Raw genomic sequence first — 27,713 nt, forward strand, 5'->3', positions numbered from 1 at the left:
ACCACATTTTCATGTGAAACTCACTAATGGTATTTAATTGGTGTTTATATATATACAGGGCTGTCAATAAGGGCCGGTAGCTGGCCAAAACTGCCGGCTAGGTAGCCATCTTTAGCCGGCTACCTTCCTCTCCTTCTACCATAACTGCTAACAAAAAAATAAGCACCATCAAATAAAATCGTAAAGCATCCATTTCTCAGTTTTAAATGACACTGTACGCATATTTAAACAGGTTTATATCTGTGAAACATTCGAACCATGCCATGTTGTTGAACACCTGGGAAATTTCGATGGCAATTATTCCGAGTCTTGCGTGTATTTTGACAAAACAACATCGCATCCGCGGTGGAAAATAGCTCTTGAAAACCCCTGGAACTGGCATTTCTGAGACTCTAAATTTCAAAATGTCCCTAGACGCCTCACTTGTGCCGTTGGTGTGAGTTCCAAATCCGCCTGCTATTCGTTATCAGCCTGCTACTTAAAAACTTTTTGACAGCCCTGCATATAATAATATTAGTTATAGACCTTTGATCCATCCCTTCACGGGGAACATGGAATTATCATATGATTACAAAACAAAACCCTGTCTGTGAAGACAATTTGGTGTGACACAATCCCTCATTAGTAGGATGGGGATATAAAATTAAACTTGGAATGATAGAGGCTACCAGTCAAGGTCAAGACTATCAGTTGATGGTCGGCAAACATCAAATGTCATTTTTGTGCGTGCAGAACTTAGGGTGTGTCAATTGACCATATTCTGGATATGAAAAAATGATATTATCACTTATATTGGAATTTGTTCTATTGCAGTATCTAGAAATCTGCTTGAAATATTATTCCAGTGTATGTAGCAATTTTTTAAGTGGCCCAAGCAACAAACATTTTGTGAATTATTATTCTGGAATACGATCAGTCCAACTGGCCCTCAAATCCTCCTAGTTAGAAGGTGGAGTGTTACGGTAGCTTGTTCCTTTGCATGAAGTTTTGTTTTGTTTCCACTTGTTTTTGTTTTTTCACAACACATGCAGGATTGGACAAAATTTGTCTTGATTATTATGCAAATCAGTAGTTCTGCTACAAAAGCATACAAATGCATGTTTCAGCCAATTAAAACATTCAACTTGTCTTTCCTTTTCTTTTAAAAAAGGAGCTTATTTATGATTCATATTTTAAAGTCCTTAAATTTAACAGCTGTCCTTGAAAAAAAAAAACGAAAAATGTCTGAATGAAAAACTCGGTAAACAAATGTTCAGACTATTTCCCTTAAGTTAATTCATGTTCAAAAAATTATAAGGAATTTTTATTTTGAATTTTTTGAAACAAGGTAACCAGATCCAATACTTTTTTCTGCACATGTATAAAACGACAGGTCTTCCGTCATTATTTTTCAAAGCTACCACTAGCTTTTAGCTCTGACGTCTTTGAATCAAAATTTGATGATGTCATTCTTTACGAAATTTATTCATTTCAACGGCAGCGAGTGTGTTTTGGCATATATTTAACAGAATAAAAAACGGCAATTAAATTAACAGCATAGCAAAAATACAGAAGGAATATCGAATATTACACGATCCACCTTGTAAATGATTGAAAAGGAGAATAAAAAACGCTGACCCTTTTTACATGAAACTGAAAACGTTCAAATGTTTAGGAATATTAAAATTCACTGAATATTAACAACAAAGCCAATTTCTAACGAATCGCATTTATACGTGAAGCTCGTGTTTTTAAAAAACAACATCCTCGCGACGACATTATCGACTGAAAGAAGGTGAGAGCTAAAAAAAAGCATTGGTAACATAAATCGGTATAAGATGACTAATAAGGAGAGTTGAAGGTTCACAGCTAACGTTGTCAAAGATATTTCAGTATTTTTATATTTACCTGTGGGTGAAAGTTGAAGACCGAATTCTTGTAACCATGCTGTAATACCACTTCCACGCGTTACCTAATATTTAGCCACGCATGAATACCCCGAGGAATGAAAAACGAAACAAACAAATCTTGCTTGGAAGGTATTAACGTAGAGTAAGCCCACAGCTGACTGGTGTTGATTTGCAGCAAAGGTAACGTTATTTGTCTCGAACCCAACTGTAACGGCCCTGTTTTACTCTTCAAGCTTCGTTCGTTGCTGATTTGAATAAGCCGTCCTCCCAAATTTATTGGACTCTGTGTTACAATCACTCACGCGACACAAAAAGGATTTTAAGTAGCCTCAATACTGCGATTAAATGTGATTAAATGTAATAAAACCTGCACCGAACTTAATACGCCTTCTAATTCTTGTCGCTGTAATTGGATGCAACATATACAACAGCTGACAAATATTAGGGGACTTCTCCCGCGGTTGTGACGACACACTTTGACGGCGAATTGGCGACGGAAGTGTGGTATTCAGGACAGGCTGGTACAAGACGGACGGTATGAGACAAAAATAGTTGCCGGAAAAAAATATAAACAACCACTTAGACTACACAATACTACTGGCGTGCTCTAGCACTTGAACAAATCCAGCGTCCAAATGTGTCCAAGGGCTTCAATGTTTACAGTAAATCATGACTTGACAGCAACGTACGTGATGAAGTACTAATGCGTTGTTCGTGACTTGGTTAACGTCTTGCTGAGCGTTTTGAAAGAAAAGTCAATGACTGTATGACAATACAGTTTACGTGGTTATAAAACTTTAACGATATTTAAAATTTTCGAATGTCGCCACCGCAAACTTTCTTGTTACCAGTGATAAAAAATACCTGGAACAGACATGCTTTGCTTTAAAATGGTGTATGCATTGATGAACACCAAGTATCCAATAAATTGTCAGTTTCAAGTAACTGGAAACTTCCTTTATGGCTCTATAAAGAATCGCTTGATTTCAATTATTTTGAAGAGCACTTCAGCTTGTGTGCAACTTGTTAAATCATGCAACAGTCGAGTCAAAGAAGACCATAATTCGACATAATGAAACTACAGTCTATTGAACTGTCGTAACTGTCGGCACAAATCAACGAACTGACGGGATGGCTGACGAGTGACTTTCACACAACGAGAGTACAGCTGTAGAATAACATAGGAAGAAATTCCTTGGAGACGCTGAATTGAACGAAATGTTTTTGTAATTTGCAATTACGGCTCTCTGAAAACAAGCCGTTGTTTGTAGAGATCACGCCTCGACGAGCATCCAGGACCAACTTGAATAACTGGCCGGCTTCAAAAAGAGACGTTTTCCTTCTTTATTTTTACAACGTTTTCAATTTTGTGAATTATGTGCAAATGGAAATCAGGCATATTTTCAAACTTCATGCAAATTCAAAGAGGTAATCCATTGTTTCGTTTATAGTCTGCATACAGACTTGTAAACAAATCGTTCAAAGAGATCCTGACTGGTAACCAATCTCTTGTCCCAGTTTTGTGGGTGTTTTGTTTAGAATACTGCTCGGTAATAATCAAACTGTTGTCATTTTAACTTAGCATCAAACACTTTGATTTTCATATTTAGTGAAGCTTGTTTGTCTGCTTTTGCAATAAAATGCTTTCTTGAGGTTTGTTCTAAGGGTACAATACGCGGTGCCTGTATTGAATTCCCTCAAGGGAACCTTTTAGGTCTTCTTTGCGAAACTCTTTAAACGAAGCAGTATTCTGGTTTCACAAGTGTCACCTGTAGCAGAGTAGCAGTTTCGTTTAAAGTGAAAATCTTCGAATGAAGATTTAAAAAGAAACAGTCAGGGGTGAAAAATGACAGATCTTGGAAACCAAAACAAACTAATTAGATATCGCTGACAAAAAACGAATACGCAAGAGCCAAAAAGAGATCATGATTATGCAAACAATGATTCAGCAATAGCTGAAGTTTAATCCGCCCATCCATTGCTAGAACGACGTACAGGTTAAAAAGATACTTAAAAATTATTATTTTTAATTGTTCGGACACAACATGATTCATGGCTTCTGTTATAACAAGGGGCGGATCCAGAAATTTTTGTAAGGGGTCTAAGTTATTATTTTCATCCTTTCTCGTAGTTAAATACAAGTTTTTTCGGAAAAATTGACGACAAGGCAAATTTGAAAAAATACGTGACATGACAATACAGTTATAAAGTTGTACTGATCGAAATATTGGCACGACTTAAGGTACCTCTTTGCCGCAGTTAACAGCCTTGAATTAAAATATTATATTTACACAGAAATGTCCGCATGTCACTCTCCATTCGCTACAATTACAAGTTTAGACAAGGGGCATTCATAGGCGCTGAAAAGATAATGCCTTATTGATATTAATTTCGCGCTTTTCGCGATTGCTTTATTAAAGACACGCGAATAAATATCCTCGCGAACTTAATACCCATATAGAAATTTCACATCACAGAAAAATAGTGTTAATGCTTTTAAAACATAACACATACAAGATATGTATCGAAAAATACTCGAACGATCATTAACAAAGATTTCACACATCAAGTGGAGAATTTAGCTATTTCATATCTTCATCTGAATCCGCGCTACACTTGTACAAATCCCTTTGAAATCTATCTTTCGTGAAGTCGTCAAAATTGCCATTACTTAATTGGTTCCCTGTAGTTCCCATTCAGAACTTTCTTGTAACGCTCCAACACTATAACGTTTTTCGAGGTAGATTCGAGTTCGATGCAAACAGTGACGGGGTTTCAAGGCCACCCTGTTCATATACAGTTTGTAATACAATCAGTTAATTTTCAGATATCCGTTTTGCTCAGTAAACCTTTCAAAGACAATTTTTAAAAATGATTTTTGCTTGTTCCAGTTCACCTTAACAGTCTTTTTGAAAAACAAATGACGTTGAGAACGCTTGAATTGCGAGTTTCATATTTGCTTACAGTTGACTCTCCTCGCAACGGCCACTTTAGGGGCAGAAGAAAGTGACTGTTTCCGTTGTAGAGAGGTTTAAATAATAGTCAATGTATGGACTGTACGCCAAAAAAAGTCGGGGAAAACCCAACGATGGCTATCTAGAGTACTTTTAGATACAGCTATTTCGAGAAAGGTTTTCGGAAAAAGTGCACGCGACAATCGCAAAAAGTATTATGGTAGTAATAGTAGGTAGTAATAGTAGTAGTAAAAGTATTATGGTAGTTTTGAGTTCACTGTTCTTCAAAGAAATTTGAAAGAATGGCACAAGAGGTCATGGACATATGTTTGCGAGTGCTAAAGGAAAGCAACAAACGTAGGTTCGACAGCTACAGTGTCAGGAACAGTGTATTGATCATATCCCACATTACCTTTCGGGATTGTCGCGTGCACTTTTTTTCCGACAACCTTTCTCGAAGTAGCTGTATCTAGAAATACATTCTAAGCGGCGCTATAAAATTTGTATCTGTTCGGTCATCCTAGGGCAACCTCAGTCTTTTCGAAATTACCAGGGCTTTAGTATTATTTTCCCAAAAATGTTACATGCAATTTAACGAATTACGAAAGGGAGAATTTTTCTGATTCCTCTTTCCATCACATTCTTGAATCCGAAAATTTTAGGTTTCCTTTTTTCTACGAAAAATAACATAACCTGAGAAGTGAATTGTGAAAAATTAAACTTCAGAAAATCGTAGGGAATTTGTTAGATGAGCTTCGAAAATTTTACACGAATGGAACGATCATCAAGAAATTTTTAGCCGTCCTCAAGCTAGACAAAGTTCTAGGCAACATTTGCGTCTCCGAACAGATATTTTACAGAAAATAGTCGTTGGGTGCCCCTGAAAAAGTGGCCGTTGTACACAGCAGGGGCGGATCCAGGATTTTTTTTTTAGGAGGGGGTGCACTCGTCTCTTGCTCTACTTCAACACCAATAAACCACATAGTTTTTTTTTTGCAGAATACCAGTTGTATAGAAAACCGCAGGTCATCTGACGTCAGTAGAGGTTCGACTATATTAAAATGGCGGAAATTAAACTCTGCGAAATATTGTCTCGCTAAAATCGTGAAATTAAGTACCCGCGAAATGAAGTACCAATATAAGGGTATCTAGACTACTCTGAAAGAAAGATATTCACGAATGTCTTGTTTCACCTGGACAAATGTGTACAGGGTATAACTCTATTACGCCGTGACTTGCTATCTCATCAAAATTCTAAAAATTTCGTAAACTGGCGATATGATGATGCTGGTTGCGCTCGGAAATTATTAAAATTTTTCATAACAATGCTTCCGGAAAGTATATGCATTCGGATCGCAAAATTAAGGGAGGGGCAAGGGAATTGTCCACTCTTCTGCATTTTCAATATTCTGATATTTAGCCAGTGTTTGCCTAAAGCTGCGCGTGTTGCACTGCAAATCTTGTCGTGCTACACGGCAATAGCACGACTTGGTTTCAAATATTGTTTATAACATAGCGCGCGTGCTTGCCCTATATAAGAGCCGCTATGAACAAAATCTTTATCAGGGCGGATAAAGGTTGGGCGGTGAAACGAGCGCTCCGCTCTTCATTTAATGTGTGATGCGGAGTAGGACTGGCACGAGCGCTCTTTCCGCGCTTCCGGTGTGCTTGAAGGCCGGCGAAATTTTCCTTTTTGCAAACCGGAAATCCTATTTTCTTTCTGTAATTTCAGGCTACAATGTTAAATAGATAAATTCGTTTCATAACAATATCAATAAACAGTTTCATATGTTTGTGTCTGTACGTCTATAAGTCAAACTTGTTGGTCGTATAATGCCAAAATTTGAGATTAATTTCTAAGTGTTGAATACCTCCTCCTTCCACTAAATATCACCAAATCGTCTTTCGCCGTTTCGTTTGCAAAAGCTTAACACTTCTTAACCTCAATTTTTACATATGTTAAAGGGGGATAAATTTTACATAACATAGCAAAAAATTAGATTGATATATATTGATATAGTGGCGTTGTACTTCTTCAAACTTTGCTTCCTAGGGTGCAACGCGCCATGGCGATTCGCGCAATGCGTTGCAAATCCGGCAACCGCATGTAAACAAATTTTATTGAGGTTAGTTGTAAGGTTTTTTCTCCGTTTTTCTCTCTAAAACAAAACAAGGTAAACAATAAAAACTGACGGGAAACTAATTTTGAAGTTTCGAAGAAACAGAAAGACGTATGAGATGTTTTTTTCACATTAAAAAGAAAGATGATGATGATTGAAATTAGCATAATTTCACCTTGCACGAGCTGCACGCATTTATAAAATACACGTCATCTAGTTATGAAACACGATCTGCTGTCTTTTAGTTTTGCCATGGATGACATGGATGAGATTTTCCTTCGTGTTTTAGACAGTATTTAGTTGTTTTTGTTTTGGAATAACATCGACATTAGCGAGTAGCAGAACAAAAATATAATTCAGTGGTAGAGTTATGGAAGTAATAAAAAAAACCCTTTGAAAGAGATGTTTGTCTACTCCAACCAAACCTCCCGCAAAAAATAGCAACATTGGCCTCTCGGAGACAGCGTACCAGCACAAAGGAACGAGGAAGAAGTGCAAGAAAACAAATCAAGCCGCCATAATTCAGTGACAGCGGCAGTGTCTAATGTACAAACCACATCGCAAGCGCTGACCGAAGTCGAAAACAAGCGACATTAATTTCTAAGGAGAGCCCCAGTCCACTGCATCACACCTTTTTGCACGGACGGGCTCGTTTCACCGCCCAACCTTTATCCGCCCTGATCTTTATTTACGCACGCCCGTGCGTAAATAAGATGACGTGAGCATTTTTTTTTACCTGGCTGTAAAGCTGTCGTCTTTCAAGCTGTAGTGCACTTTTCCTTCTCTGTAAAATATGGAAGAAACCAGCGAAGAACTGCCCAATTTTTCTATCGGCATTGACCTTTTAGGTCCTGATCCAACAAGCAGCAAAAATAAAGCCGAATTTAAAAAAAACTCGCAAGTTGCGCGCTGTTCGCAAATTTGTCGAAGACCAGCTGCAGCAAATTTTGGCCGAAAGACATTCACTGGGAACAGAACAGACACCAACTGGTCATCAACAACACTTAAAGGCAAAATTTTAGTTTTTATTGTTGTTTTTAAATTTGTTGTGCACTTTGTTATCTCTGGACAATCCGACTGAAGCAGGAAAATTTCTATCGCAATACCAACACAAATTACACAAGAAGACATAAATTTATTACTCACAAAAACAACTGCTGCCAGGTCTTCTCAAAGAGCCGTAATGACCAGCCAATGTTCGTAAATGAATATAAGTTTAAAGAAGGATGACAGTCGTCTTCGCTAAAAACATGTTTTCTGGATTTCGCCGAGCAAAACGTAAACATCTTTTCTGCAAATCCAAACCATACTCCACGACTTCTTATCAACATGTTAGTTTTAACTTTAGGTGAACTTTAAGACTCTTTTACCTTTGTTTCTGCTTAGTTTCCATTGATCGTTAACGAATAAAGAAGCAAATTTTCTTTCTCACTTTTACAGAAAGAATATTTTCATTCAAACTAGACGATTGTGGCGTGTTCGTAATCAGCCAATAGAACCGTTTGTTATTGTGTCTTGCGTTACGAGAATTTTGCAATTAATCAAAAAGCAAGCATTATTGTGAGCTATGTTATAAAAGAATTTGCTCATGCTTTTAGCTGTGCGTATATCGAGTTATGGATGCACTTGGGAAGTTTGGAGAGCACTCAAGAAGCTAGAGTTGCACTCGGCTATCGCCTCGTGCAACTCTTACGCATCTTTCGTGCTCTCCAATCTTCCCGCGTGCATCCATAACTCGATATACGCACGCTAAGCATGAACAAATTCTTAAGCTTCTTGTTTAATTCGGCACGGTAGTAGCACGACGCTTGAAAAAGGCCCAAGAACTCACCCTTACTAACTATATCGAAGGGTGTCCATACACTTCCAGGTGCAGGCCGGCCGTTTTCATATTATGGTACATGTACGCTGCAGAAGGTAATATCTTTGAGAGCAAGAGTAAAACACAGCAGTACAGTTTATTGTCATTAATCACCTTGCTCTGTTATGAGCAAGACCAAGTAAAAATAAGAATGCAAATAAATTTTCTCTTGTTTGTAACCGTCTGGTTTACGGGTGGTAGGTGACGTAGATCTCGCGTGACTAACGATTAGGACTTCCGGTACATGCCACAATCCTTCATTGCCAATCGTAATCCATGACTTTTTTTAAGGAAATCATAATACGTAAAGAAAATGGTTTAATTGATCATTAATTTGTTTTTAACGCGAGGACGTGTCACACTCGCCACCCACATCCGTTGTATGAGTCAATCCATAAAGCTTTTTAAAAACACATATTAAAAAAGAATTGTTAAAATTCCACAAGAAGATAAATTGAGCAAAACTAAATTTCTGAGCTGACAGGTTCGAAAGCAATCAGTAATTAATATTTCGATTCAATTTGGATGTACGTGTTTAAAAGGAATAATATTTTTCAGTTTGAGCCTCTAAAAACGATTGCGAAAACATAATTGTAGTGCATATTTTAATGAAGAATATGCTCGCAGATAATGTATCTTAAAAAGGCCTTATTTCCTTGTACGATTCTAAGTATAGTCCACAAGCCCTTAAAACTCAAAGGCTTTGGTCGCTTTATTAAATTTACGCTACACACTCAGTTGTTATTTTGCTAGATATGTCATAAAATACATCAAAACACTTGACACAATTGCAATAGCCAGAGTACTGTTTTGTACTATGTAAACTTTTTACCACTACTAGTTTTTTTTCGTCACGTAAGTATACCGTAAACAGGTTGCTTGCTAAATTACCAAAGGCGTAAGGAAGTGCTGTGAGTTCTTTGCGTATAAATGTGTCTCTTTTGTCTAGATGATTTCTATGACAAAGGATGTAGATTAATTTTATTATTTCAGCTGTATACTCAACGCAGAGGAAAGTGCATTAAGAAACTCTACCATTTTTGGACGAGTAAACGACTTGAGACAGAAAAATCTGCCGCCACTATCGAACCTTAAAATATTATATAATAACAGTAAATTCTTCTTATTAACGGAACTGTGAAATGTAAACAAATCTGAGCGCCTAAGTTACAATAGACCCTCGTAACAATACAATGAAAAACGATTGTGATTCCACAAGTTGAAAGCAAACCACAAACACAAACGAATCAACTGTTGACATTATTATTTTTGAATCCGGGCGACAAGAACATGCTAAACCAACTAAATATATGTCTCAAACATAATGCTCAATGGAATTGAGAAGTATTATAACTTTAAGGTTTTTAAAATACTACAACAATTACACATGCAAATTTCCACATGACTAAAACAATTCAATCGAGTTAATAAACGATACAGCTGAACTAGACGCTCAATATTTTCTACGCTGCAGGTTAAAGGACACAAATATTGCAAGAAAGAACTTTACAAATGCTAAAAACGATTTTTGTTATGACGAACTTACCGTTCACGCGGTAGGTCCTTGTGTTGACAAAATGCCTGTGACAGTTGCAGAGTGCCGGGAGGGCTGGAATATCGCTTGATTTGCAGTGTCGGTCGGGGTAAATATTTCCCAAGGTTTTTAGGCTCTGCGACCATGGCGCTACTCGGTCTTTCAGGAACAAACGTCTGCCGTTTGTTTGATCGGTCCATTCTGTGTTGTAGATTTCCGTCCCAAACATACAATATACACGGTGTAAACTCGTGTGTCAAGAGGCGCTCACCTCGGAAAATGTCGAGACTTCATAGGTGATTATAAAGTACAAATAACTCTAACTCCAAACAAATGATCCATGGATGAGCGACGCTTTAACGCATGTGGAGAAGTTGATAGGATTGATGATACACTTCAAAAATGGCTGTGTGCAACTCGGTTTGTCGACTGTAAAAATTGATTCAAACGTCTGCTGACAACGGCCGATTCAAATATAAAAATATTATCCCGAACAAAGAAAATCGTGTTGAATTATTCACATTCCCATGATGAAAGCGATGTAGCAAATATTAATATATCATATCATAAATTCAACCGAAAGATTACGAACCCTAGCTACAGCACTTCGACATCTGTTTCGCCTCCGGGGTTGTTTCCACGTTGAATATAATTACAGGCTTCTTGAACCACTTTATTTGCTTTCGGTTAGGGTGTCAAACCGGAAATGTCCTCCTATTGGTTGCTTCGTAGGGTATGTGTGAACAAAGATTTTTACCCATGTAAGGAAAATCCAAGACGATTGGGGATTTTACTATTTATGACTGTAAATATCTCCGATCAGGTCGGGGAGAAAAAGGGAGAATCTCGACGCGTCCCAGATTTCTCGTCCGCGTTATTTCTGCGATGGTCGGCGAACACTCCCGACATTTGAAACTGGCTCAATTTTTTTAACTGTCGGAGTGCTCAGGGTCGATGAAGGATCGATGGGCATTCGATTTAGCTCGGTCGCAACCCTTAAGTGCAGTACTCTAATCTGGGAGACCTAAGACGATTTGGAAACATTACAACCTGGATCGTCAGGGAATTTCCGGACATATGAAAACCAGGCTGAACCAGGCTTTAGTTTCAGCTTTTATACTACTACATGAGAAATTTCTGCAATTTGATTGGCTTAGAGCAGTGGTATTTCAGCTTAATTTGAAATACCTACATGTGAAAATTACAAACCTTTTGCGGGTAGTAGTATAAACAAATAATAGCATGATTTGTACGTGATATTTGGCATAAATACAACTGGTGATATTTCAAAATGGTCTCAAATTTCACTTGCCTATCGGCTCTTGAAATTACGTATAACAATTTTGCAAAATCGCTCGTGGTATTTATGCCAAATATCACTACAAATCATGCTATTACCTACACTAATTTCCAATCCGCTAACTAATTAAAATCAATATAACCATACCCGATCTCGAAAAAAAAATGGTTTTCACTGTCTCTCCTCACTCCTCAATACAAGCCAGGCCGGCTGTAGCGCAGGCGCTGGTGGGTGGGGATTTGACGTTTTTTGAAGCGCTAGCCGGTGGGGTCATTTGATCATTTCAAATGCCAACATATCAGGGAATTTGACCAAAATTTTTCAAAAAAGTCAAATACCCGGGGGTCTACCCGGTGGGGAGGGCATGGGCGGTTTTGGAATTGACTGCTACAAAATATATAGTCAATTGCAAGGTTTGAGCTTCTGTAAAGTATCGGCTGTCGCAATGTTTTAGTCCCACGTCCGATCTATGGTTGCTTCACTTTACCGGCATAATTTCGTTTGCTCGCAGGCTATCAGCACTATAAACATGTGATAAGTAACGCATAAAATCAGGAACCGATCACCCGGCTTCTGCATGATTCAACCTCGTCCTCAGGCTTTTTCTGGCCGGTTATGTACTCAACAAAGGCTCCACCCCGAGGTTCAACCCCTTACCCTTTTATATAGCTGATTCAATGAAGGTTATTTTGGGCATTGGGAATTGCGCATTTTGAAGCTATTGTTTGGTAGTAACTCAAGTAAATCAATGCATTGTTCCATGTGCCCAGATACCAAATGCCCGATTGCCAAAGCAACCTTTTTTGATTTAGCTGTATACAATTTTTAACGCAAAAGGTATCCGTTTCGTATGTTCTATTGAAAAATGGTACCCTCTTCACATACCTACAATAGTTTAGAACTATGCATCCCTTTAAATATGAATAAATAAAAAACCAGAAAGTTTTCTCGTACTTCATCACAGCCATAAAATGCATCTGTTAACCCCTTTTGCGCTTTTTTACAGACTGATTTGACAGATTTCCCTACTCTTTCATATACTGCATGTCTGCATCTGGTGAAATCTCTACCCCGTTAAATGTACCTGAAGAATGAAAAAGCTACTCCTTTCAGGCCGAACCTCCCTGCATAGGGCTTGCGGTAGGAAGTCCAACCCAGCCTGTTTTAAATTCTCAGATAGCAGGGATGACGTGTAAGTGAAAGGCACACGAAAATATGAGCTCGTGATCTGGAAAGGGGGGCGAACCCGACTACCTCGGAGCCTGGAACCGAGCTAAGTCCAACCGGGGGTCTAATTATGCCGGCTTAGTATGTAAAATTGTTAGTTTCCTGTAATGGGTCTTTTGACAGACCATTTCAAAAGTTAGGGGATGGGCCTTGGGAATTAACTTGACTTTTTTGGCTCGCCTTGTATAGCCAGAATTTAGTTTCGTCTGCGCGCAGGCTAACCTTGTATTGCGTGCATTTTTTTTTTCTTTATTTGCGCTAATTTCAACCTGGGGCAAAATAGTGGTTAGGAGACTGGGGTAGATGTGGGTAGATAGACAGTTTTTATAATTTACATGGGGTCAAGTGCACAAAAAAAGAGAAGGGGGAAGAAACGAAGCACATAAAACTTCTTTACTTATTAAACTACCTATTGACAAAGGTAAAAAGGTCTTTAAGTTAATCTGAAAATCGTGACAAGTCATAAAAAATAATTTTATTTTAATATCTGAGCTTTTTTACAAAAATTTGTACAACTCTTCACACGCGATATTATTATGTAAGGATGCAGGCATAGTATATACATGCACAACTTAATAATTATGTTTCCGTTGTAGCACACAAATTAATCTTATGGCTTCGAGAAGATCATTGGTAAAATCAAGGTACTTTCGCTATTACGAGAAGCGTATGTCATAAATTTGTCTTCCTTCAACAACCATCAACCATTTGTAAATGAAACGTGTATATAATTTTATTCGGTAACCTAAGTAACCTAATTCATCGACAGTATTCAATAAATATTTTAAAAAGGCCCCAATGTATAACTGAGATAAGAATCTGCACTATGCTTTTCATGTCTTTTGTACAAGAACTGCGATGAAAAATATAACCTTGAACTCACTATTTGTCTTCTCATTGGCTAAGGGCCGACAGTTAATTTTGGAATTTTGGAAATCAACGCAACCTCGGATTACTCAGTTATCTGCTAGCAGAAAACTGTATAATCTGTACGTGTCGCGTGCAATGCAACCATTTCAAGAAGCAATGTTAAACTGTGTGCCTTACCACGGTGTGTCTGCCGTTATTTTCTTCAAAACAATGTATAATGAATTGAAACAATTATTAGATTTGGTTTTCGTGACATCCCGAATAATCAAGGTATCGATGATAACGCTTAACTCGACCTTAAATATCACATAAACCTCAACCCATAATTGTTTATTACGATCTCTTTCAAAAGAGTAATGACACTGTTGCCGATAGTTATCCAGTATTAAGCTCCTGATCACGTCTGAAACTGGCTAAAGGTCCTGAAGTATTTGGAGTCAGATCACAGACCTGCCTTTAAGGCATTTCTTTTCAGAGGCGAAAAACGCGGGAGAATTTTTGAGACCTCTCGCACGTTTTCCTGACCGACGACCCGAACAAAACGGGCTTTTAGAAAGTCTAGGAGTACTGTAATAACCTCTAACAACGAGTTAACGACGATCGAATACACCTCTCCAACGTAATGGGATTCAGCATCACTCAGAAAGATTGTCCAGCAGACCAGTCGCTACTTAGCCTAAGAAGACAGCCGCCACAATTTGTTTTTCTAATATCCTAAATAAAAACGTAAATTCAATTCATAGGGCACGTAATTACTTTCTCTATATCGTGACCTTCTCCATTTATCTCTTAGTTGTTGTCATTGTCTTATGTTGTACCTAAAAGTGAATGGAGAACGCAAAAATACAAATACACAACGATCACTAGTAAAAAGGAGACCGGCTGTTTTCGTAAGGTCGCACTTCTAAGCCTGACACCAACACAAACCGTGGTTCATATCTCTGCTGTAATATTACGTACATCCATATATCTCTGAACATTTCACTTTTCTCACGTCGTTGATTTCTCGCAAGTTACTGATGTCAGTGACGCATAAAGCGCTTTAAGTTCAGTAATTTCTTCCCTTTTTTCCTTGACTTTCTCTCGATACTCCGTGAGAAATTTCTGCTGCTCCTCTTTTGCGTTTTTCAGCTCTTTGATTAAGTCCGTAACGTTTCTCTGTGTAAATTCAGCTCGTATTCTTTGGATCTCGTTCTTCAGTTCACTCAGTCTTGTAGTATTCACTTGCTGTAACATTGAAGCCTCTTTCACCACGCCGTCAACGTTGACTTTCAGGTTTTTTGCAGCGACATCGGCTTTGTCTGCCTCGCTCTTTGCCGTGTAAGCTGTTGACAGAGCCTCAGAAGCTGTTGTGGAATAATTTTGCCTGCATGCGGAGATGATACCTTGAGAAGATGAGTTAACGGAGGTCACGTTCTGCTCGACCGCAGTGAAGTATTCAGCGGTGTACTTAGATGTGCTTGCATCATGAGAAAGCCTGTTTGCGTCTGCGTGAATGATCGATACCCCCTGCAACAGAGAGTACGGAATAAATTTACGCACAGCTAAAACGACTCAACAGTATAGGCTATACTGAAAAGTGGCCTCCAGACGAAGCCTGGCTTGCGTGGCAGGCGCTTGCAAGTCAAACGGGCAGGCGAGCCCATATTTAGTCAAATCCCATCTTCGAAGACCCAGGGAAAGTTAGTCGGGTCGAAACGTCGTGGTGCCGTTTCTACCGACCCGACAGACTGCCCCTGTGTCTTTGACGATGATCGAGGCCCTACAGTCCTGCGAAAAGTTTTTTGAAGGGAGCTACCATGATTTTAAGCCCACTCCAGCGATTCAGAGAGTTCGGAGCAGAGTGAAATGAACAAAAGCAGTGAGAGAGAAAGTGTGGTGGAGCTAGAGAGTATCCTCGCTACGTCTTTCTGCATCTCACACGCATTTTTTTCAGTTTTCTGAAAAATCTGATTGGCGCCCTTCGGTTCGCGTCGCTCTTCTGACTTCATAATCTAAAACCCGGAGACGCGTTCAAACGGGGAATCTCGTAACATTGTAAAAAAAAAAAAAAAAAAGAGAAGGCAAGGTGTTACTTACTTGGTTTTCATTAAAGGAGATGTTCCATGCTTGTTGTGCCAAGTTTAGAGCGCGTCTAGCAACTGCCAAAGTAGCTTGTAAAGAAGCATTGACTCCTTGAGCGTATTCGATTGCATTCCAGCTAGTTGCGTTGGCTTCAATGGCGCGCTGCAGCGAACTTTCAGCAAATTGACTAGCTTCCTGTGACTTTGCTTCAAAATTCCGCAAAATCTGAAGCATTTCTTGAGCGTCTGTGAAAGTTTTACTGGCAAGCTGCACGGCGTCAAGGGCTTCTTGTCTAGCTCTCCGTGCCTCCTCTAAGACAGCCATTCCTCTTTGCTCTGCGTTATTTACAAGCGACATTAAAACGTCCAACTGCTTTAGCGTAAAGTCAACTTGAAATGTCAAATTGGAGTACAGTTCTTGAGTGAGATTCTGAGCCCGTGAGATCACCATTTGAGCCTGTTTACCCGCTTCTTGTGTTTCCCTCGCAATCTGCCTGACTGTATCAGTATTGTTAGGATCCAGCAGCATTACCTCTGACAAAGTTTGGTTGGCTCTCAACAACGAGGCCGAAGCATTCCAGTACAGCTGGTAACCTGACGTATTTAAACTGTCACCGAGGGCTTTTATAACATCCACGCGCATTTGCAAATGCTCGATCGAGGCCTCCGAGGACTCGAGATTATTCTGCATTGAGCTAGCATTGACCATCACTTGCTGAGCTTCTGTTATTAAAGCCTCAGCACTGTCTACTTTGCCTTGAATCTCGTACGCAGTGTCATTCTGACGAGTGGCCGCTGCTGTGAAGTTGCTGGAAATCGCACTAAACCGTGGCACCAAGTCAGTCAAATAATCAGAGATAGCTTCAGCTTCGCGGACAGAAGGATCAACTGACATGTTGATCACATTGTTGCTGTGATACACTGCTTCACGTATCAACTGAATCACTTGCTCGATGGTGTTCCTATCCGCTGCAACAGATGACAAATTGCTTGACAGCTGGGCAGCACCAGGAGAAACATCTTCCAGCAGTACATTTTCAAGTTGATTCAGCGTCTCATTGAGTTGCATGATTTCTTTGGTTAAATTCCTCTCGATTTCCTGGGCTTCTTTAGCGCCAGACACCAATTCGTTGGTAGTCTTTTTAGCATTATCGAGTCTCGTTGCAAACGTTGCATCACCAATATTTCCATTTCGCAGTCGCTCTATCGCGTCCTCGAGATCAGCTGAACTCTTTCTTAGCTTATTCACCTCCACAGAGATAAGACGGTAACATTCCGGACAATCTAAAGTAAGAAAAGAAAGTATGCTAGAAATCGCCATGGATCATTGCCATTGTACAGGTCACAGGACCTTATGTATGGTCAACTTAATCGATGAGGGCGATTTCAGGCCACTCGAACGTACCCACCCTTAATTCTTTACGGTTCAGATAGATTAACAAATTTTGATAACAGCAATTGAAAAGAAACAAACAAACAAACAAACAAACAATTCAACAACAATACTAAAATTTCTTAGTTTTTCTGTTGGAAATTCAGTATATTTGTATCGACCAGATCACCACAAAAAATCAGGCTTTTACTAGTTGAGCCGAGGTGAATGATCTGTAAGAAAAAAATTAGCTCAGAGATATTCCAGGCAGGCTGGAACTATGCACCAGTAATTTAGGATACAAACCAGGCTTTCACAACTTCGCCCAGAATTTATATTTCCTTATGTTCCAGCCCCCCACCACAAACAAACACCGGGTTCGGCAGGAAAGAACCTGTGCGGTTAGCTGATGACAAAGGTCATGCGCTCTTTCGATTACTGAAGAATTGTGGAAGACCTTACTTACCAACACATCCTCTACTCGTATTGTAGGCATTTTCGTGGCATCGATCACACTGCCTCCCACCAATTCTTGGTTTACAGGTGCACTGGCCGGTTGTCTCATTACAAACGCTACTGTTACCATACATCGTGTTGGGAAGCACACAGTCACATTCTGATAAACAAGACATAAGAAAGAGCAGTTAGAAACTTACTATCTGAGTACATGGCGTGCAGTCAAGACCATCATTCAGCCTTGTGCGTAATACCCTTTCCTATTGTACTTAGCTTTGAATACCGCTACAGAATGATTGACCCCTCCATGATTATTTTGCTGTTCTGACGTGAAATTTCCTTCAATATTTATAACACCCGATTTGCAAATACATTTTACTACAAAAATTAATGATATAAAAGAAACTTGACGTTTCGATGGCTTCCTGTCATCAGTATCAATGACTACAAAATTCAATTTTTTCTTTTCTTTAATTTTTATTTTTAGGACTTTTAGACTTTTGATTTTTTCGATTCTTAGGATTTTTTTACATTTTTTAGTGTATAGATTATAATATATTTGACATTGTAAAGCGCATTAATTTTTTTGGGCGTTAGGAAAATGCGCTATAGAAATAAATTATTTCTATTTTATTTATATAAGATATAAAATATTAAGAAGAAGAAGTGTGAAAAAGTACATGAAAATTCAATCGTGAAAATGAAAAAAAAAAAAAAATTAAACAAAGAGTCTTGCTCCGATCGAGGCCGCTGAAGTGTTGAGCCTCGGTCTTTTATCTCTGATAATTAGAATTTCAAATATCAGAAACTACAAGTTTCCCTGCAAACTTACTATTTTGACTGTTTTTGATGATGCACAGTAAAAAAACCTGCTACTTACCTCCACAGCCACCCGATGATGGAGTCAAGCCAAAGTATCCTGGAATGCAGCGAGTACAATCAGTAGTGTTATCAACTCCAGGCTGACATCGTTGACAGTTGTCACCCTCAGATCCCGTGCGACAGTTAAAGCAGGTGCCATTCTCTGGGTGACACTCCCTTGAGCGACCGGTGCATGAACACAGTGCACAGGACTTAAATGAAGTGGGTTTGGAGCTTTCTTTCTGTCGAGTGTAACCTGCAAACATAAATCATGTGAGTACTAAGACAGTCATTTCTTTGAACACTGGTATCATTTTAAGGTTACAACATCTGGCCCCAATTGTTCAAAAAGTGGATAGCGCTACCCACTGGATAAATCTCTATGCAGTGCATGATGCAAATGGTTTTCCAAATAATTATCCACTGGATAGTGACTCTTCCAGTGGATAACGCTATCCAATGTTTGAACAACTGAGGCCTGGCTAATTTCTGCAAGGTTTCTACTGCTCTCTCTGTCCCTCCTCCCCAAGAGGCGGTGGGGGATGGGGGGGGGGGGGGATGAGCCAGGGCTTATTACCGAATAGCAGCTGGGAATTGAGGTTACTCCAATTGATTCATAAACAAAAAACACAAAATTTATGCACTCCTTTACGCGTCCTCTCATCGGCAATAATGAAATGAATTATTCATTTCATTTCAAAACGATGAGTGTCAAAATAAAGTATATGTGTATGTATGTAAGACTAACTACCAATACAACTATTCAAATTCCTTTTTTCTTTTCTACAATAAGTGGCACAGCATAGCTTAAAAATTTTACCTGTATTACAGAATCCACATGAGAGATCTGTGTAGTTGTTTGAGCAGGTGCAGTTTTCAACATAATCCACTTCTTGACCAACATCTTTTGTGGCAGAAACCAACTCAATAACCACTGTCAAAGAACCATTTGTCATAAAACTCCCTTGAACTTGGACAGATTCAATATCAGCCAGGATACTCTGAAGTTGATATGCTGTCAAGTTTTGCTGTGAGTTATGCTCATGCAGCCGTGCATAATAGGTTACGCCGGACGAAGATGACTCAGAGTGAAGGTTAAAAGCGGCTTCCTGTGGCTGCCTGTTATATTTTCCCTTCAGTGTTACATTCCAGTCAGATTTTAAACTCTCCACATTGGTATTGTTGGTGATCAGCTTGAACAACTGACCGTAGGAGTGAAGCTGGAAGCCACTGAATGCCTTATTAAAGTTAAGTGTGACAAAAGTGCCACTCAAAAAATTTATCGTGAGACGTTGATCCTGGTGAGAAAAAGTTAGCTCTGGTGATTTATTAATGTTAACATGTTGGTTGTCAGTGAAGTTTGCTCTTATATAGGACTTCACAAAGCCTCTTGCAGAAGAGCATTCGTTAGCTCGATTAAAGCAGAAACAAGGAGAACAGCCATCAGGATTGTCCGGGTCACTATTGTATGTTCCATTCTTGCATCTCTCGCACTTATCTCCTTCAGCATTAGCCTTGCATGTACACAATCCTGTGGAGTTATGACACTGCAGTAAACTAGAGCCTCCAGCATCACAGTTGCATGGCCTACAAAAAAATAAATTAATGTTCATATTTTGCTATCATGCCTGTTACAGTTCGTACTACACTGTAGTTAGGAGAATTCTTATGCCTCATGAGTGTCATGAGTGAGAAATTCACTAATTTTAGCTCATGCAGCAGCTAGGAGTATATATACATGTACATGTAACCAAGAGGGCTTGAAAAAATTCCTGCCTTGTAGTCTGGGACAAGTACAATAAATCCTCTATTTAGCCCCCTTGGGCGCTTATTTATTTCAAGCCCATTTGAAGGGCTCCTGCTTTCAAAATGAAATGTGGTGAAAACAAACAGGAAATATAAATGAATCCTTGCTTGCCCAAAAAGAATGTCTGCTTTGCTTAACTTTATATGTAAAATATGACACATAGCGTACATCTGTATATCATTCAGGCACACATGTACATGTGATATAAAAGATGAGAAGAAAGAAACTGGACAGTACCAATAACACATTACAATACCTAACAGCAACAGTTTACATAAAACCATAAAAAACATCAATACTTTTGAAACAATCATTGCTCAAAATAAATTCTACAAAAAGATATCATCAGCTAGATTTTATCGCCAGAAATACTTACTGGCATCCTTCAGATGTGAAGTTGAAGAAGTTTTGACGGCATGAGTCACATTTTGTACCAGTAGTGCTGTTCTTACAGGGGCAAACCCCACTGAAGCTGTCACACTGAAGATCTGCAGAACCATTCACATTACATTTACACTCAACACATCCCTGTCCAGTATGAAAACCATAGTAATTTGGATTACATCTGCTGCATGTTCTTGTTATGACTCCAGGTCTGCATGGGCATTGGCCAGTTACAGGATCACAAACTAGATCTGATGATCCCGACTGGTTGCAATTGCAAGCTGGAAAGAAACACAAGTACAGAAGGAGACATCAGTGATTCAGGAGTAGTGCAAAGGCACCTGCAGCCTTGTGGCTAGTTCTTCAAATTTGTTCATTATATACCATTTAAACATCCGCACCTTGGAGCTCAATGCCCTCTAATAAACAAATTTGTCTTCACAGTAGAAATAAAATACCCTGAATATGAAACATCAGAATTCTTAAAACCACAATAGAGATTGTGAACTGTGTAACAAACCAACTATGGACAAAATCCACTGAAACCTACTGTTATACATTTGGGAAGACATTAAGGATATCAAAACTGACACAGAAGGCAGCACTATTCATGGCTGTCACTAATACTAATTCATTTACTAATAGGCAGGGAAATAGCCAAAGGTCATGCTCATAGTAGCCAGAGAAATCCCCAGCCCCTTAGTGACAGTACTGACTATTATGAACACAAGAAGGAAAACATTCCACTTATTTGTTTCAATGAGCTCTCCAAGACATATATATTAACCTATTTTATTACATACCTGTACATCCATTGTCTGAAAAGTTGAAGAAGCCTGGTAAACAACGATCACATGAATGCCCTGTAACCCCTGGCTTGCAGTGACACTGGCCTCCAAGCTGGGCACATGTTGTGCCATTCTCAGTTCCAGTACTGTTACAAGAACATGCTAAAAAAAGAACACAGCAGACTTAAGTCAGAGGCCAAGCTACAGTGGAACCTCAATTTAACAAACTTCAATAATAATAACAAAGTCCTTTGTATAACAAACGATATTCCTTGCCCCAGTAATTATAGTAAAATCTACATTGTATAACCTCGATAATAATAACATAACCTCTTTATAGTGAACATATTTGATCAGTCCCTTGGCCCTTCGATATTTTGAGGTTCCACTACATGTATAATACGGACAGAGTAACCAAGATGATGATGACAACAACAACAACAAAAAATAAACTCTTGCACCATACTTTTTGGAACATTTCTTTGCTGACAATCACATCTATGAATCAAATTTGCCTATTTTGTGGAGGACACAAATGCATGATGACAACATTTTCTTTTTTTTTTAATGCATCTTAGATACAGTCTCACAAAACTAACTCCAGTAAAATTCATCCAGACCTGACAAGTGAAACAGGTTGGAATAATCTCAGCGAAGTTTGAAGGAACAATTATTTTAAAAAAACATTTTGTTAGTGACATTTTCACTGCCTTTAATCAATGCATACTTGTGTCAAGTGTTAGTTAGAAACTACAAGTAAAGAACACTTTTTTCCCCAAATTACAAAAGTATGACAATATAAGAGAAACAATAGGGCAACTAGGTGCAAAAATAAAGACTCACCAACAGCACCATCAAACACCTCTGCCATCACAGAGAAAGTAAAATTGTCACAAACATCAGGGCTTCTCTGTAAACCAGAAATGGTAGTAGAATTTGTCCAACAATTTTCAATCTGCTCAAATGCCATGCCATGAACTGAGCCAACATCTTTGGCAACATCATAAGTCCTAACGTTTTTCACATTCGGTAGTAAAATCAATGAATCAATCTCTATAGTAGAGTTGGGGTACATCCCACGAACAAATGTCAAGTTCAAATGATATATCCATGCTTTATTAAAAGAGACAGTGTTTGATGATATCCAGGCTAATCCAACTCCATGAGAGAGATGTTCAATGGTAATACTGTATGTTTCATTACAATCTGAAGAATTACATGACATTATGGACAGCTGCAGGGTTGTGTTAGCTGCTTCAGCATTGGTATACCGGATCACTATGTAGAAGTCGCTAAAAATTGTGTTTGGGGTAACAGTGAAGGAAATAAATTGGTGCAATCCAATTCTTGCATAGCCTGTGCCTGTAAATTCTTGGTTTGCTCCGGTGAAATATGATGTTGACACAAAACTTCCCATGGCATCTTCAGCTTCATATAACAGATAGACCAACGAGGGAACAAAGTACCCCTCAAGAACCTCTTTGCACCGTTTACCAATAATGTTGCTTCTACAAAGACAAGTCCCTAAAGCAAATCAAAAAGAAAATATGAATAATTCGACTTTATTTACTTCCCATCCAGTAGTCCAAGACTGGTAGATTTTCTTGCTGGGCAAGTAACTATTAGAGTTCCCTTGCCCAATGGTCAAGAGTCCAATCAAGTTATTCTCTAACAAACCATTAACTAAGACAAGCAATGGAATTCATGTATTTTTTTTAGCCCAACTAATAAAACTATGGTCCTGACTGGCAGGTCTAAAATACTGGTCACTTTTCTAGACAATGAGGCCAAAAAGAAAAAAGCTTTTGGAGCATTTGGCTAAGAAACAAGAAGTCATTATGCACTAAATAACGAATCGGCGAACTACCGAAAATTGTTTCATCATACAACAGTTTTCAGCCTTATGAACCATACGATCTTTCCTGCCAATAAATCAAAACAAATAGAACAAATAAAATTCAGAATACACACCATTTATCTTTTCACAGATCTCCATTATGCTTCCACCATAGTCACAATCACACTGCTGACAATCAGAATCAACCATTGCTGGAAATGAGAAGAAACCATCTTTGCACTCAGAACATGTTCGTTGGTGTATATTGTTCTTACATGGACACTGGCCGGATTCCTGGTTACAGCTGAGGCTGCCATTCCTTGTACCATTACCGTTACAGCTGCATTCTGCAAAGGAAAACACAACAGTTTAAGAAAAATGTTAAATATACAGGACTGGTCCAAATGGGCTAAGATGAATTTATAAGTTGACAGAAAATTTTTTCTGGCCTATAACTGTAAGTAACTAGCTAAATGTTGGCAAAAATAAAAGATTTGACCAACTGGTGGGGTGATCATTTTGTGGTTTAATTTTTTTATTTGCTTTAAAATTTATTTCCCTCTGTTCCAAACTCATTATCGTACATTAAAATTCCCCCCCAAAAGGCAAAGAAATGGACCAGAACATTGACCCTACAAAATGCTTCATTATCCAATTGAAAACAATAGATGGAAATGCCACTAAATATATACTTATTGCCCATGTTTTATACAGTGAGATCTGCTTAATCTCTGAAAGGAGGACATTAAACTAAACTTACTATTAGTAAATTAGGTGATTTGACTTTTACCTCGACAATCTCCTATAGGAGGTAGACGGAAGCCCCAAAAGGTATCTGCGCAACCATCACACTGCCGACCAGTCACATTCTGCTTGCATTCGCACTGTCCTGTTGTTTGATTGCAAGTGCCATTATTCGTGATTCCATACATGAAGCAGTTACAGGCTGAAAAAATTAAACAGAATGTGGGTTATTCTAATTAACAAAGGTATGAAAATAAAGCTTCACTAAGAGTTTTAACTTAAGGCTGGTTTTCACTAGTGGTGGAGTCAGAGTTGGAGTTGTAATCGGAAGCATAGAACTTTACAATCTAGTGAAAACAGTGTTCTGATTCTTCTGAATGCGCTTATGACTCCGACATTTACAATCAAGTGAAAACCAAGTCATTAGCAGAAGCAGAAGAACTAAACTAGTCACAAATTGTTAATTTTCTAAATTTAATATTACAAACTGTGATTTCTGAAACATCAAGAACAATAAAGTACACTTGTCTGACTACTTTAAAATCATCATGGTTTAAACGCAGTTAAACCTACAATGCCGTACAATTTACTTACGCAGGCAAACTTTAGGATCTTTAAGGTTTTTGCTCATGTTTCGATAAAACTTCTGTACACACTTTTCACAGAACAGCCCTGTTGTGTTATGATAGCAGTCATCACAGACCCCATGTCCAAGGCTCTCATTATAATGACAGCTATCAGCATGACGGTAACACTCACATTCTGCAAAAGAAAGTACAAGAAATGAGACGTGCTCATAATATTTTGGCTTGGAAAAAGGAAAGGAGAGGTGTGGAAATAAAGTTGCAAGACAGATTTCAAAAGCTTGCAATTCTAGGAAAAAGACCAGATTTAAGAAACCCAAGCATTTAAAACTGGCCTTTCAGTCAGCTGATTGGCAATGTATGAGAACTAGATAATGTTTATAGAAATAATTATTCTATGATATTTTTTCTGGCCAGCCAAATCCTAGGAATACATGTTGAGGTCAAAAGATGCTAGAGCTTGAAAAGTTCTTATTCACAGACTGGAGAAAGACAAAATTTCCGTTCACTATGTTTCGTTCTGTTCTGTGTTTCGCCTATTACAGCTTATTTTGCAAGTGCCATGAATAACGGTAAACCGAAATTCCATTATCGTCAAGATTAAAAATTCATCGCCATTTGCCCTATGACACGTACATTTGTACTTCAGCACTAAATCGATAGTCGTATGTCTACCAAAATAAACAAACTCGTTACTAGGTGAAAGATACATGTAATTCTATTTCCCTTTCGGTCGATTCTGGGGACAGGGATTTCAGCGATTGTGACATTAACATAATATGTGTTTGGCCGTTGAATTTTTAAAGGAACTTTAAAGTAGTCTTTGCAGTAATTAGAAACCACACCTCTACGTGACAACGCAACTTAAATCTGTAGTAATAACTGATATGTGTTCGAAAAAATTAATACAACGAGTCGATAGAATCACGGAAGATTCCCCCAAAAGTACTTTCTGCGTAAAGATTTCCGAATGTCAGAGATTTTGCCATCACAAGACAGTCCATCTACGCGACATCTAGTGTTTGTAATGAAAATCCCGTGGGTTTTAACAACAAAAGCGAGAGCTTCATGTGGCGTCATTTAAACGATTTCAAAGGCAACATGCCCATTGAATAAACCGAAGCAGCTGACAGCAAATTTTTTTCTGCGAAAATTGACAGAGAGTTAGATAATACATACAGCCAACAGCGCGATAAAAGAAACTGACTCAATCTCAGTAACATGGCTGCTGAGTCAAAGCCAATATTGAGGAAGTTAAGTGTTTCTTTGTTTTAATCAAACATGTAATTTAATGCACGCGGTAGATTACAGCAGTCATTTTGTCAGCCGATCTTCTCTACCAGGTTCAAAATTTAAGATTGCTTTTTAAGAGCCTACCTTCACATGGATTGGGTTCATCCTCCGAAGTAGCCGCGCTCCAAGTCTTGTTATTGTAAAGCGGTTTACACCTCTCGCAATCCTCGCCTTCTGTGTTGTGAATGCAGTCACAATCCTTGCCTTCAAGATTCGGGTAATCGCAGTATTGTGCATGCCCGTGACACTGACAGCGAGCGTTCACCTTGAGATCTGCGATGGAGTAGTAATATTGATTAAATATCTCCTCTGTCTTTATATTCAGATTCTCTCGGCCTTCGGTACTGGGATGGAGCATTTGCACGCGAATGTCCGTGGCAGTAAAGTACTTTTGTAACGTCCCATTCCAGAAGTGGCTTTTGGAGTACCTGCGCAAGAAATCAAATAGCACCTCGCCATTTTCTTGGGGGGTCAAATCACTGTAATCCTGAGTACAGTGTAAGCCGTAATTTCCAAGAGCTATGCTTTCTACTGGCGTATTCGAAACGTTGAAACGTTTCATGCAATCCTCTGCATAATATTGTAGAGGCGTCCATGTTTGCCCCTTGTCGTCAGACTTCAACAGAATCATTTCGATTGGACGCGGAGATTTAAACACAAGACGAATCTCTCCTGTGATGGCATAGCTCTTGTTAAAAGAAAGAGTCACATTAACCCTCAAAGGTTCTTCTGTCTTGTTGTTATTGTTGTACCATTCCCACCACGTTACGGATTGCCAGCTCGTGCTCAAAGAATCGTCCTTCATCTTGTCCACAGTATGTGTGGTGTTGCTGCACAAGAAACACTGGTTTAAGGGTTTAACACGGCAGTATGTGGCCGGTGGATTGCCACACGTACTTGTTGCAGTTATCGTGTTCTTAACTTGTTTAGCTGCGTTTACAGGCCCTGGAACACAAACTCCAGCAGCCGAACATTCGCCGGATACCTTCTCAGTGAAAAACGCCGCCACGATCGAACATATGATCGCGACGATCTGTGTCCTTGAAGTCATGCTACGTCCGATATCGAAACAGCTCGGGCGCGCCATATATTTTACGAACGATGCTTTCCAAACTAACTCGATTTACGTTAACCAAATGGCTGCAATTGAGCATAAACACTGATAAATGGCTTGTAATGCGTTGTGTGAGTGATGAGATGTTAAGAAAAAATGAAGGATCGCTTTGGTTGGCCGCCCTTTGTTTCACTCCAGTTGCTATGGATACATGATGCAGAAACAAGATGACCTAATTTTTGAAAAAAACTGCTGTCACAACTGACATTACATACAGAGCTCCAGGAAATGGTGCTTTTATTTTGGCAATTTGATTTTTTTCTTCAACAAAGATTACGTTTTTTTATTTCTTCGATTTTACAAAGTAGATAAGAAACGCGCACCGCTCTTGTGTGTGTGTGTGTGAGTGTGTGAGTGTGTGTTCGTTTTTCAGCCTACCCAGATCTACCCCGGTCGGACAATAAAAAGGCTGAACATTTCTATAGAACCTTTCCTTAATTAAACTTAGGATCTTTTCTATTTCCTGCCCTAAGATGTTCAGAATTTGGGTTTTTCACTTTCACTCTCCAGATATGGCTGAGATTCGTGAGAATGTGACGGAAAGATGTATCAGAAAATCAGTCTCGCGCCGTCGTAAACCCAGCTGGGTTCGTACAGGTCATGGAAAACCGGGAAAGTCAGGCCTGGGAAGTCAAGGAATTTAACGGTCGGTCCT

The 27,713-nt window shown here is 38.9% G+C and overlaps 3 protein-coding genes across 4 annotated transcripts in view; 1 reads left to right on the plus strand and 2 right to left on the minus strand.

The window, feature by feature from the left end:
* Positions 1-10,973, minus strand: part of LOC140937799 (GTPase-activating Rap/Ran-GAP domain-like protein 3) — a 28,640-nt gene extending 17,667 nt beyond the window's left edge. For both annotated transcript variants that reach the window (XM_073387372.1, XM_073387371.1), the window contains exon 1: positions 10,371-10,973. In XM_073387372.1, coding sequence (XP_073243473.1) covers positions 10,371-10,558 — 188 coding nt within the window. In that variant the 5' untranslated portion in view covers positions 10,559-10,973. The remainder of the gene's footprint in view (positions 1-10,370) is intronic.
* LOC140937809 (zinc finger CCCH-type with G patch domain-containing protein-like) overlaps positions 1-27,713 on the plus strand; it is a 204,926-nt gene that overhangs the window by 83,194 nt on the left and 94,019 nt on the right. The window lies entirely within an intron of this gene.
* Positions 13,341-27,128, minus strand: LOC140937801 (uncharacterized). The gene is made up of 12 exons (XM_073387374.1): positions 26,029-27,128; positions 24,662-24,829; positions 24,114-24,269; positions 23,458-23,670; positions 22,330-23,010; positions 21,502-21,648; positions 20,691-20,979; positions 19,328-20,094; positions 18,527-18,763; positions 17,657-17,806; positions 15,835-17,102; positions 13,341-15,264 (listed from the first exon to the last, which is right to left on the minus strand). Exons 1-12 carry the CDS (start codon positions 27,029-27,031, stop codon positions 14,746-14,748), a joined length of 5,598 nt encoding a protein of 1,865 aa, XP_073243475.1. The 5' UTR covers positions 27,032-27,128; the 3' UTR covers positions 13,341-14,745.

Source organism: Porites lutea, chromosome 5, assembly GCF_958299795.1.
Source record: "Porites lutea chromosome 5, jaPorLute2.1, whole genome shotgun sequence".
NCBI classification, from domain to species: Eukaryota; Metazoa; Cnidaria; class Anthozoa; order Scleractinia; family Poritidae; genus Porites; species Porites lutea.